The sequence below is a fragment of the Anomaloglossus baeobatrachus genome, chromosome 4 (genome assembly GCF_048569485.1).
Source record: "Anomaloglossus baeobatrachus isolate aAnoBae1 chromosome 4, aAnoBae1.hap1, whole genome shotgun sequence".
Lineage (NCBI taxonomy): Eukaryota > Metazoa > Chordata > Amphibia > Anura > Aromobatidae > Anomaloglossus > Anomaloglossus baeobatrachus.
In genome coordinates, this window is record NC_134356.1 from 625,829,555 (window position 1) to 625,841,868 (window position 12,314).

A 12,314-nucleotide genomic window follows, 5' to 3' on the forward strand; every position below is an offset into this window, starting at 1 on the left:
AGCACTACCAAGTGCATGCTCATGCTTCGGCAGATGCGAGCTTGGGCAGACGCATCCTTCAGGCGGCTGTCGCCCATTTGTGAAGTTAGGTTTTGCCTACTTCTCAGTTTTATTTCCCACCCATGGACTGCTTTGAGACGTCCCATGGTCTGGGTCTCCCATAAGGAACGATGAAGAAAAGAGAATTTTGTTTACTTACCGTAAATTCTTTTTCTTATAGTTCCGACATGGGAGACTCAGACCATGGGTGTATAGCTTCTGCCTCCGGAGGACACACAAAGTACTACACTAAAAGTGTAGCTCCTCCCTCCGAGCATATACACCCCCTGGATGACAAATCCAACCAGTTTAGTGCAAAAGCTGAAGGAGGACATCCACCCATAAGTAGAGAGAGAGTAAAACCCGGAATAACCAAATCCTCTGTCTACAACAACAGCCGGTGAAAAACACACGGAACAAGAACTGCCAACAGGCAACAGGGAGGGTGCTGGGTCTCCCATGTCGGAACTATAAGAAAAAGAATTTACGGTAAGTAAACAAAATTCTCTTTTTTACCATGTCTTTGTTGAAAACTGTTTTTTTTTGCCACTTGCATAGTGTATTACATAGTGCATTACATAGTGTTCTATGTAACACTATGTAAGTGGCAAAAAAAGTTTTCAACAAAAACATGCTAAATGTTAAATTTAGTATATTGATTATATTTAAGTGAAAAATTTATTGTAGTACAATGTGAACATCAGACATTTAATCATTTTTATGATACAATAATAAAGATATTTAGAACATAAAATATATTGAAATACAACTTTAGAACACAACTGTAATAAATTGTAAATATGTAATACACTATGTAATATATATATATATATATATGTGAAACATTTATTGTAGTGCAATGTGAAGATCAGACATTTAATCATTGATTTCGATCAGAGATATATATATATATATATATATATATATATATATATATATATATATATATTATATATATAATCTCTGATCTAAATCAATGATTAAATGTCTGATCTTCACATTGCACTACAATAAATTTTTCACTTAAATATAAGCAATATATGTCGGAGTCGGTGCAAGGGAAATTGAGGAGTCTGAGACAAAGGTTTGGCTTACCGACTCCACAGCCCTGTTGGGAATCCACAAACCAGTCTCTGACTTCTGCCATTTTCAGCGCCGCTGTGCTCCTCTCCTGGACCCGTGACCAAACCGATGACTGCCAGGCTCACTCCAGCGTTTGCTGTGGAACCAGCATTTGCTTAATAGAAGTCTCAGAGAACCTTGTTTTGAGTCTCAAAATTGCATTAAAGCGAACCTGTCAGGGCCAATATGGATCCAGAACCACGATCAATGTTCTGGGTGCATATTGCTAATTTCTGCCTAACTGTCCCAGCATGTAGTAGCATATCCTTTGATATCCTAATGAGCACAGGGACTAGTCGCTAGTTGTGGTGACAACGGACAAACGTACACGTGTCACCGCCGATGACGCTTGGCAATGAATACCATCTTAGTCCACAGTGGTGTGCTAACATGCTAAGAGGGTGGACTAGTCGGGGGAAGTAACGCCCTTGCGACTATCGTGTTTCCCCGAAAATGAGACCTCCCCCCGAAAAGAAGACCTAGCAGGAGTTTTCAGTTGCAGAACATACACACACACATTCACTCCAGATAGCATACACACACCACATCCAGTGATGTCTATTTCTTCTCTGTGGCGTAAGGACCTGCGACACTGTAAAGTGGAGCTTCCGAGACCTGCATCATGTGACGCTGTGCACTGAGCAGTGGAGCTTCCAGGACCTGCAGGAGGAACGCATCACATGGCTGGAAGCAAGTGGTATCACTGGATGTGGTGAGTGTGTGCGCGTGCTATTGTATGTGCGATTTTGAGAGTGTGTGAGTGTATGCGATCTGATGTGTGTGTGTGTTCTTGTGAGTGTCGGTCAGACGCAGGGGAAGACAGCGTGGAGTACACCTGCTGGGAGCACCTCTGGAGATCTGGCAGCCACACAAACGTCAGGGGTTGGTAAAAATAACGATCCTGGGAAGGGGGGGGTCTGCTTTTTGTGGGGGGGGTGGGGTAAACTTCCCCCAACCATATCTTCCCCGAGAATAAGACACCCCCTGAAAATAAGACCTAGTGCTCTTTTCGGGGGAAAAAAAATATAAGACTGTGTCTTATTTTCGGGGAAACAGGGTAGTCCCTGCGCTCCTTAGCATATCATAAAGGATCTTTACAAATACTTTTTCTAAAGATCTTTATCTGGGCTACTATACTGTAATTCTACGATTGTTGTTTTTTTTTTTTGCCATGTTCACTGTGTAAAACTGACATGGTAATGATTCCCCAGGTCACTATGGATTTGTAGATACCAAACATGTATAGGCTTATTTTTATTTAAGTGGTAAAAAAAAGAAATTTAGTAAAAAAAAATTGCGCTTTTGTCGCCATTTTCCACGACCCGTAGTGTTCAGGATTTGTGGCTCAGGCAAGGTTTTTTAGTTATATCGTTTTTTTGGTAGATGCAATGTTTTGATCTCAATGTTGCCTTGTTTGTTTTGTGTTTTCTCACTACGCACTTTACCAATCAGACTAATTGATTTTATATTTTGATAGATCGGGCATTTCTGAACTCTGATACCAAATGTTTGTCTTCTTTGTTTTAATTTGCTTTCAATGAGCCAAAAGAAGGGTGATTTGAACCCCTAGGGGATGTGCTGTACAGAGCAATGCTTTAACGTCCCTCTGAACAGCAGATATACTAATCCCCTGTGCATGCTGACAGAAAGCGTGTCATGATAGCAATGGGGGTCATCGGCAGACACCCCACCCTGGCTATAGTGGGCGGCCTGTGATCGCTTCACGGGGACGCTGACTGTGACAGGGAATGGCGCGATCCCCATTGATGCGCGCGTTAGATCACACTCAGGTTGATGGCGTGCTCTCACTAGTCAACAGCTGTGGGAGGAGCTTTGATCCACCGGCGACTTTTAGCTGCACGTCGGCTGATCAGATGAGCCAACGTGCCCGCATTAAAGGGTTTTACACAGCCAAGGACGTCCTTTATTCTGCCTCCCAAAAATCAGAAAAGTTGAATCAAAAACGTGCTCTAAAATGATATCAATAGAAACATCAACCTGCAAAAAAACAACCCCCCTCATGGCGGTCAGCAAAAATTTAAAAAAATTACAGCTCTCAAAATATTGTGATGTGAAAACTTTGTTTTGTAAGCAAAAAAAAGCATTTTTTTAATCTGCTAGTAGCCAAACTGATATAAATGTATGCCCCTTTTATTTAAAATACTCTCTGGAGCCGGAGTTTTTTTTTCAGGCAGCATCCGCACCATAGCCTGGAAGAGCTCTTTTACATAAAGTGATAAAAAATGATGCTGTGCAATGAGCATGAGTTCCAGTACCTATAGTGCTAGAAGAATGCTGATAAAGTACTCACCTTTTGTGTATGGAAAATTACAGAAAATAAGGATAAGGGCATTCGAGGACCTAGGCTGTTTGTCAGGGATTGGATAAAATGATGGGTGCGATTTTAAGGATCCTCTGCTTAACTTGTTCGTTTTTTATATCACTGATATGTAACATTACATGTGGTAACATTGCAGGCTGATGCGCCAAACTCCAGTCTCATCCCAGAGTCTGACGCTGTTGGGGTTACGGTCGTCCTCATCACCTGCACTTACAGAGGACAAGAGTTCATCAGAGTCGGGTACTACGTTAACAATGAATATTCTGACCTGGAATTGCGAGAGAATCCTCCTCTGAAGCCAAACTTCTGCCAGGTACTGCTCCAGCGTGACTAATACTTTCTGCTAGTGATGGGCGGACCTGGCCTGTAAAAGTCCCGATCCGCGCTGTCTCAAAGGTGCCCGGGTGCCGGACCCGGTCCCGGGATTCCAAGTGTTTTGATTCGGCAATGAAGAAATTTAAAAAAAATAAAAATAAAGCAAGCACTTTATACTTACCGAGGCTCCAGTGCTGCTGTAACTGCTTTTGTGACTTCACTTCCTGAGCCGCTCATCCACATACACTGCTTTTCCCACCCACCGGATGGCCTGGCGTCTGTGATTGGTTGGGTTCAGACGTGCCCCCAGCTTGTGTGACAGCGTCTGCCTGCAACCAATCACAGGCTCTGTATGCAGGTCGGTACCGTGGTATAAAAATAAAACATTTGGCGTAGGGTCTCCCCATATTATGATACCCAGCACAGATGAAGCCCATGGCCTGCGCCTATCTTGGCTGTGTATCAAAATAAGAGGAACTGCATGTGGCTTTTTTTATTTTATTTTTTTAAAATAAATAAACTGATATGCGGTCCCCCCCCTACCAATTTTGATACCCAGTCATGATAAAGCCCGACACCTGTGGGCTGTTATTCTCAGACTGGGGAGGCCTATGGTTAAGTTGCCCTCCCCCAGCCTAAAAATAGCAGCCAGCAGCAGCCCAGCTCAGCGCTTTATCCAGCTCTTTCTGATTGCCCTGGTGCAGTGGCAAAATCGAGATAATGAGTTTATAACAGCACTGTCACCAAGCTCAAAATTAGTGATAGGTAGGGGTCTATAAGACACTAATCCTATAAGTAAAAAGAAATACACAAACCCCGAGAAAAATCCTTTATTTGAAATAAAATACAAAAACACCCTCTTTCATCACTTTATTAACACCCCCCAAAATACCCCTGCAGGTTCGACGTAATCCACGCAAGGTCCCACGACGATCCTGGTGCTGCTACATCTCAGTCACAGCTAGCAGCCATAGAGCTTGACTGCCCACTGTGACTGCAGACAGTGACTGTGCCGCGATGATGTCACTCAGGGGATTTGCGGTCACAGCTGGAGGTTCCCACCTGTGACCACAAATAACCTCAGTGATGTCATCGCTACTCAGGCTCTATCCGCAGTCATAGCGGGCAGTCATGTACACTGAGCATTGAGAAAAAGCTGTTAATCAGTGGTGGAGGTGGGGTATAGAGCATCTGACAATTAGTGATAACTTCCTGCTGATAAAACACTTGATTTTTTTTTTTTTAAACAAACCTACAGCCCAGTCATTGCATTGATGTGGTAGTGATGGAGGTGGCATGGACAATGATTCATCCAATCGCAGGCGCTGTGCGCATCAATATTGCTGTGCACAAATAAATAAAATATTTGGTGTAGAACCCCCCCCCATATTTTTATACCTAGCACTGATAAACCATGGAGCTACAGGCTTCAGCCCCCAGCCGTGCACCTATCTTTGCTGTGTATCACAATAAGAGGAACGCGCTATTTATTATTCGTCCCGTCCCCCCCCCATTGTGATACCCAGCCATGAGAAAGTCCAACAGCTGAAGGGGTTACTGACCAGTGCGCAACTGTCATCAAGTCCAGAATTGGCGATGGGTAGGGGTCTCAGACCCACCCATCAATAATCCTATAGGTAAAAAGAAATAGAGAAAAATCCTTTATCTGCAATAAAATATAGCACCATCTATCCCCTCTTTATTAACCCCAAAAAGACCCTTGAAATTCCAGTATAATCCACACTACATCCCACGACGGTCCTTGGCTCTGCTACATCCGAGCCTAGAGGGACCGAAAACATGTCCCATCTCTCCAGGCTCCGTGAAACCATGACAAGAGGGACCCGGCTGGCAACAGTGACATCACTCAGTTCACCGGAGGTCATACCTGGGTTCCCACTGTATGACCTTTTGGTGACCTAAAGCACTCTGGCTTAAAGTGTGGGGTCGGGGAGTGCGGTCACAGGTGGACGACTCCAACTGTGATTGCAACTAACCTAAGTGACGTCTCCGCTGATCGCTGTGGCTCATTCGTTCTCTGGAGCTCACAGCGGGCAGTCATTGTTCTATGGACGCTCGCTGTGAGGTTCAAATGTAGGAGAGCTGAATTGTCATGGGTCCTCGTGTGGACTAGTTTGGACCTGCAGAGGTGTTTGGGGGGTTAATAAAGTGGTGAAAGAGGGTGTGTTTTTGTTTTTTTTTTTTTTGCTTTTTTTTATTCTTCCAAATAAAAATTTTTCGGTGTTTTTATTTCACCTACAGATTAGTAATGGGGGTGTCTCATAGATGCCTGCCATTACTGATGTAGAGCTTCATGGCAGCTGTGGGCTGTTAACATCTTATTACCCCAATTGCGCTGCACCAGGGCAATCGGTAAGAATCAGGTAAAGCGTCGGACTTATCACATCTAATGGATGCGAAAATTCTTGGGCGGCTGTAAGCTGCTGTTCTTTGTTTAGGGGGAAGCCTAATAACCATACCAGGCTGAGAATACCAGCCCCCAGCTGTTGCGCTTTATCATGGCTCTGTATCAAAATTGGGCGTGACCCTATGCTGAATTTTTTTTAAAAAAATATTTAAATAATTTGAATAAAAAATCTGCCTGCGGTTCCTCCTATTTTGATAGACAGCGAAGATAGGGGCATGGCTGGGGGCTGCAGCCTGTAGCTGTGGACGTTATCTGTGCTGGGTATTATAATACAAGGGACCCTACACCATTTTTTTTTTTTATTTTATTTTCATGGATTTTTACATGCAGCACTCATACTGGTGATGGTCCTATGGGGTAGATCATACGACACTGATTTTATTTATTTTGCCATCGGTGGGAAAAAAAAATGATGACACTCTGACCAACCTCTAATGAAAAACACTGATAAACTGTCCATTTTTCTGATTTTTATGTTTCAAAAAAAAATAATAAATTAAAAATGACAGCGGAATGAGGCTTAAAGTGCTGGCTCCTGAAGTTTTCAATCCACTACTGCCAGAAGTATACATTATGGGTATTTCCATGTTTTAAAGTGTTTTTTTTTGGGGGGTGGGGGGGGGGTGCGTTTGTCTATATTGGAAAATAGTAACATACAGTAGCACTTGCACAGTGTAATAAAGGGAATGCTGACTGTCTGTGGCAATACTGTGCCAATCGGATATCTAGTGTGCCGGGGGCCCATGCACATATGCACTGTTTTGTGCTTCGCCCCCTCGGACGCTGCCGATTGCAGTTCTATAAATGTCTCTATCTGTCTTTCAGCTCCAGAGGAACATCCTAGCATCAAATCCACGCGTGACGCGCTTTCATATCAATTGGGAAAGTGCAAGCGACTCAAAGATGGAAGACATTGAGAATGTGGACCCTGCCTGTCACTCTATGCACCCCCCATCTTGTGCCCCGACCAAGGGCCTCTCCGGCGCACTAAACCCAATCCCAGAGAACTCTATGGACTGCATTTGAAGTCTCCAGCGCTGGGGAACCTGCGTATTGTCCAAAACCTGAATAAAGTACAGCACCAACATCTCACCTCAGGCTCCAGCCCATCTGGCCTCTTTTATTGTGCATGATGTCCTCAGACTCCAGAAGCAAATAAACCATACTGCCAATAGAAAACAAACTGCCTTATCCTATGGCGGTAGTAACGTCCTCTGTATATGATTAGTTTTAGTCTCACACTGCCCCCTTTTTTTTTCTTTTTTTTTATAAGGAGAATAACATGGACCTGCCTTTCAACACGGAGTCGGTTCCTTGGCTCTGACATCCTATTGTTAACCATAAGTGGATCCTACCACACCACTCATCCATTGTTCACCAGGAGTGGACCTCATTGGCAGTGGTGATATCGTTTTTTTTTTTTTTTTGTGTGTGTGTGACTCTGTCCGGACTACGGTACTTAGTTACCGCCGTTACGTTTTCCCTCACTCACCTGAGACACCGCCACGTACTGTATCGCAGGCAGCATGTCTCCTACCACGGCCTCACTGAGACTCCTTTGTCTCTTCTGGGACAAGTTATGGAGCCATCATCTCTGCCCGATGATAAAAGCTGCATTGTTCTACTTTGTGGAATGAGCCAGCAAAAGATTTCCTGTAGAGTGCTACCTTTTCCACCAAGAGGTATATTCATGTTCGGTCCCAGAGATGTTAACCCTGGATCCGGTGTCTTCCTGATGCATTATTTCACAGAACAAGATCAGCACTTACACCTGCACCTTGATGGAAAGTCTATGGTGGTCAGTGCCGCGTAACTCGCACTGTGAAGACTGTCTATTTGAAGGAAGGCTTTTCTAAGATTTGGGCCCTTTATACGTCCCTTTATAGGCAGGGTTTTTGTTATACACCTGCCTTCTACATGCATTATATGATGTTACGTTTTGATTGTGTCGTATATAGAAACAAATGGCGTTTTGTTTTTTTTTTTTCTATATGTATATTTTTTGTTTTTTTTATATATTTGTGATTAGGCTTTACTTAAATAAAAGCAGTTGAGCAAAGTGTCCTCATAATTTAATGTTTTTTGATTTAAATGTGAACTTTAGTGTGTGAGGAGCAAAAGGGCGTGTTGGTTAGCTTGTTGTAGCTAAATTCTTTTATCAGTATCCTCACACTGAGGCCTCTTTCACACGTCCGTGGGAAAACTTGATGTTTCTTCAGCGCTCTATTGGGAGACCCAGACGATTGGGGTATAGCTACTGCCCTCTGGAGGCCACACAAAGCACTACACTAAAAGTGCAAGGCCCCTCCCTCTCTGGCTATACCCCCCCGTGGTATCACGGGTACTCCAGTTTTAGCTTTGTGTGCGAAGGAGGTCAGACATTCCATGCATAGCTCCACAGATTTTAGTCAGCAGTAGCTGCTGACTATTTCGGATGGAAGAAAAGAGGACACATATAGTGTTCCCAGCATGCTCCCTTCTCACCCCTGGATGGTGTTGTAAGGTTGAGGTACCTATTGCTGGTACAGGGCTGGAGCCTGACATGCTGTTTTTCCTTCCACATCCCCTTGGGGGTTCTGTGGAAGTGGGATCCTGCCGGCCTCAAAGCTCTGTCGCCGGGCTCCATCCACAGACCCATCAGAACCTGATGGATACGGAGCAGGAGTACCATCAGGGACCGGGCCCTGCATCATACAGGTACTCTGTGTCCCCGGCAGGCACAGACACACTCCGGGCTGGCTGGGTGTTGTAGTGCGCCGGGGACCGTACACTGAGCTGGTGTTCCTACAGTCATCTGGGGGACTTTGTGTTCTGGGAACGCAGCGCCGACCCTCACTGGACCGGGCGGCGCTGCTGTGACTTGTGGTGCGCCGGGGATACGCCGACCGCGCTTTTACGGCGGCGGCGTTTATAACTCTAGTCCCCGGCTTTTGGGCCTAGGACGCCGGCAGCTCCGATCGTTCCCGCCCCCACCCTGTCAATCAGGGTAGGGGAGAGACGCTGTTTCACGGCAGCGAGGAGGGCTGGAGCCTGATTTACATGCTCCAGCCCTCTCACTAGGCACAGAGGGAGCAGGCTTCCCGCTCTTGGTCAGGAACGCCCAGGGCCCGCCCCCCTTCTTCCCTCAGGACGCCGGCAGCCATTACATGCATGGCTGGCTGGAAGAAGGACGCAAGGCTCTGGGAGACCTAGACTGAGGGGCTTTGGAAGACCACACACCCGCTCTTTAGCGGGCGGTAAGCGGCTTTTCAGCTGGCCCCTCTAGTGCCTCAGTGTATGTTAGTGTATTGTGTCACTGGACATAGAGATTTATTGATTTCTTGCACTGTGAGGTCGCTTCCTGGCTGAATACCCCAGATCGCTCTGAGGAAGCAGCAGCATGTCATCCACAAGACGCAAAGCTGCCAAGGCTAGGGCTGTGTGCACTGTGTGTGCTGCTTGTGGGACTGCTCTACCAGCAGGTTCCAAAGACCCCCATTGTGTGCAATGCTCAGATCCGGTGCTGCTTCGCCAGCCGGAGTCAGGAGAGATAGTGACCCAGGCTGAGACGCCTGTAAGTCCTGCCCCGGTGTCAGGGTCAGACTTTGCAGTTTTTGCGGTTAATATGTCGGTGACTATGGCAAAAATCCTGGAAACTTTGCAATCCATGCCTGGGGCTCAGTCTATGGACACGGCGAGGTCTATGTCCTCTAACCCTCCGCAGTTGGATTTAATCCAGACTGCAAGGGGGTCCCCGGCCTCTCAGGATGAGTATGATGACTCAGATGATTGCCCCAGCCACCCCAAGCGGGCTCGCTGGGAAAGACCCTCAACGTCATCACACTGCTCAGGGTCTCAGCGCAATCAGTCTCCCTGTGATGTGTCTGAAGAGAGTGATCAGGAGTCTAATCCTGGAACCCCTCTCAACCTGGATACCCCGGATGGGGACGCCATGGTAAACGATCTTATCTCAGCCATCAATAGGCTGTTAGATATTTCTCCCCCAGCCCCTTCAGCAGAAGAGGCAGCGGCAGAGCAGGAGAAATTTCGTTTCCTCTATCCCAAGCGTAAATTAAGTGCTCTGTTGGATCACTCTGACTTCAGAGAATCAATCCAGAAACACGATGCTCATCCAGAAAAGCGTTTCTCTAAACGTTCTAAGGATACACGTTATCCTTTCCCCCCTGAGGTGGTCAAGCGCTGGACCCAGTGTCCAAAGGTGGATCCCCCGATTTCCAAACTTGCAGCTAGATCCATAGTTGCAGTGGAAGATGGCGCTTCACTTAAAGATGCCAATGACAGACAGATGGACCTTTGGTTAAAATCTGTCTATGAAGCTATCGGCGCGTCGTTTGCTCCAGCATTCGCAGCCGTATGGGCGCTACAAGCTATTTCAGCTGGTTTAGCGAAAGTGGATGCTATCTTACATCCAGCGGTGCCGCAAGTGGCGTCCCTTACCTCGCAGATGTCCGCGTTTGCGTCTTACGCTATCAATGCGGTCCTAGAATCTACCAGCCGCACCTCAATGGCGTCTGCCAATTCGGTAGTTTTGCGCAGGGCACTGTGGTTAAAGGACTGGAAAGCAGATGCTGGTTCCAAAAAATGTTTAACCAGCTTGCCTTTGTCTAGAGAAAGACTGTTTGGCGAGCCATTGGCTGACATCATTAAACAGTCCAAGGGTAAAGACTCCTCTTTACCCCAGCCCAGATCAAGCAAACCTCAGCAGAGAAAGTGGCAGCAGAAGTTTCAGTCCTTTCGAGGTTCGGGCAAAACACAATTCTCCTCGTCCAAAGGGACTCAGAGGACGCAAAGAAACTCAGATTCCTGGAGGGCTCATTCACGCCCCAAGAAAGCAAATGGAGGAACCGCTTCCAAAGCGGCTACCTCATGACTTCCAGTCCCCTCCCTCCGCATCTCCGGTCGGGGGCAGGCTCTCCCGCTTTTACGACACTTGGATGTCACAGGTCAAAGACCGGTGGGTGACGGACATTTTGTCGCGCGGGTACAGAATCGAGTTCAGTTCTCGTCCTCCAGCTCGGTTCTTCAGAACCTCCCCACACCCAGACCGTGTAGATGTCCTGCGGCAGGCGGTGGACTCCCTAAGAGCGGAGGGAGTAGTGGTTCCTGTACCGTTTCAGGAACAAGGGAGAGGGTTTTACTCCAATCTCTTTGTGGTGCCAAAAAAGGACGGCTCATTCCGTCCTGTTCTGGACCTAAAACTGCTCAACAAACATGTACACGCCAGACGGTTCCGGATGGAAACCCTCCGTTCTGTCATTGCCTCAATGTCTCAAGGAGACTTCCTTGCCTCAATAGACATCAAGGATGCTTATCTCCACGTGCCAATTGCTACAGAACATCAACGTTTTCTACGTTTTGTGATAGGAGACGACCATTTTCAGTTCGTAGCTCTGCCATTTGGTCTGGCGACAGCCCCACGGGTCTTCACCAAGGTCATGGCGGCGGTGGTAGCAGTCTTGCACTCTCAGGGACACTCGGTGATCCCTTACCTAGACGATCTACTTGTCAAGGCACCCTCTCAAGAGGCATGCCAACTCAGTCTACAGGCTACGCTGGAGACTCTCCAGACTTTTGGATGGATCATCAACTTTCCAAAGTCAAATCTGTCACCGACACAGTCACTAACGTATCTTGGCATGGAGTTTCATACTCGAGCAGCGAGAGTGAAGCTTCCGCTAAACAAGCAGCGGTCCCTACAGACAGGGGTGCAATCGCTCCTTCAGGGCCAGTCGCACCCCTTACGGCGCCTCATGCACTTCCTAGGGAAGATGGTGGCAGCCATGGAAGCAGTTCCCTTTGCGCAGTTTCATCTGCGTCCACTTCAATGGGACATTCTCCGCCAATGGGACGGGAAGACGACTTCCCTAGACAGGAAAGTCTCTCTTTCCCAGACGGCCAAGGACTCTCTGCAATGGTGGCTCCTTCCCACCTCATTGTCTCAGGGAAGATCCTTCCTGCCCCCATCCTGGGCAGTAGTCACGACAGATGCGAGTCTGTCGGGGTGGGGAGCAGTGTTTCTACACCACAGGGCTCAGGGGACGTGGACTCAGCAGGAGTCCACCCTTCAGA

At 46.9% G+C, this 12,314-nt stretch overlaps 1 protein-coding gene across 2 annotated transcripts in view; it reads left to right on the plus strand.

Moving 5' to 3' along the window:
- The window catches only part of LOC142301934 (histone chaperone asf1b), a 55,515-nt gene extending 47,208 nt beyond the window's left edge, over positions 1–8,307 (plus strand). For both annotated transcript variants that reach the window (XM_075342992.1, XM_075342991.1), the window contains exons 4-5: positions 3,639–3,815; positions 7,071–8,307. In XM_075342992.1, the coding sequence (XP_075199107.1) occupies positions 3,639–3,815; positions 7,071–7,271 (378 nt within the window). In that variant the 3' untranslated portion in view covers positions 7,272–8,307. The remainder of the gene's footprint in view (positions 1–3,638; positions 3,816–7,070) is intronic.
- The last annotated feature ends 4,007 nt before the right edge of the window (positions 8,308–12,314 follow it).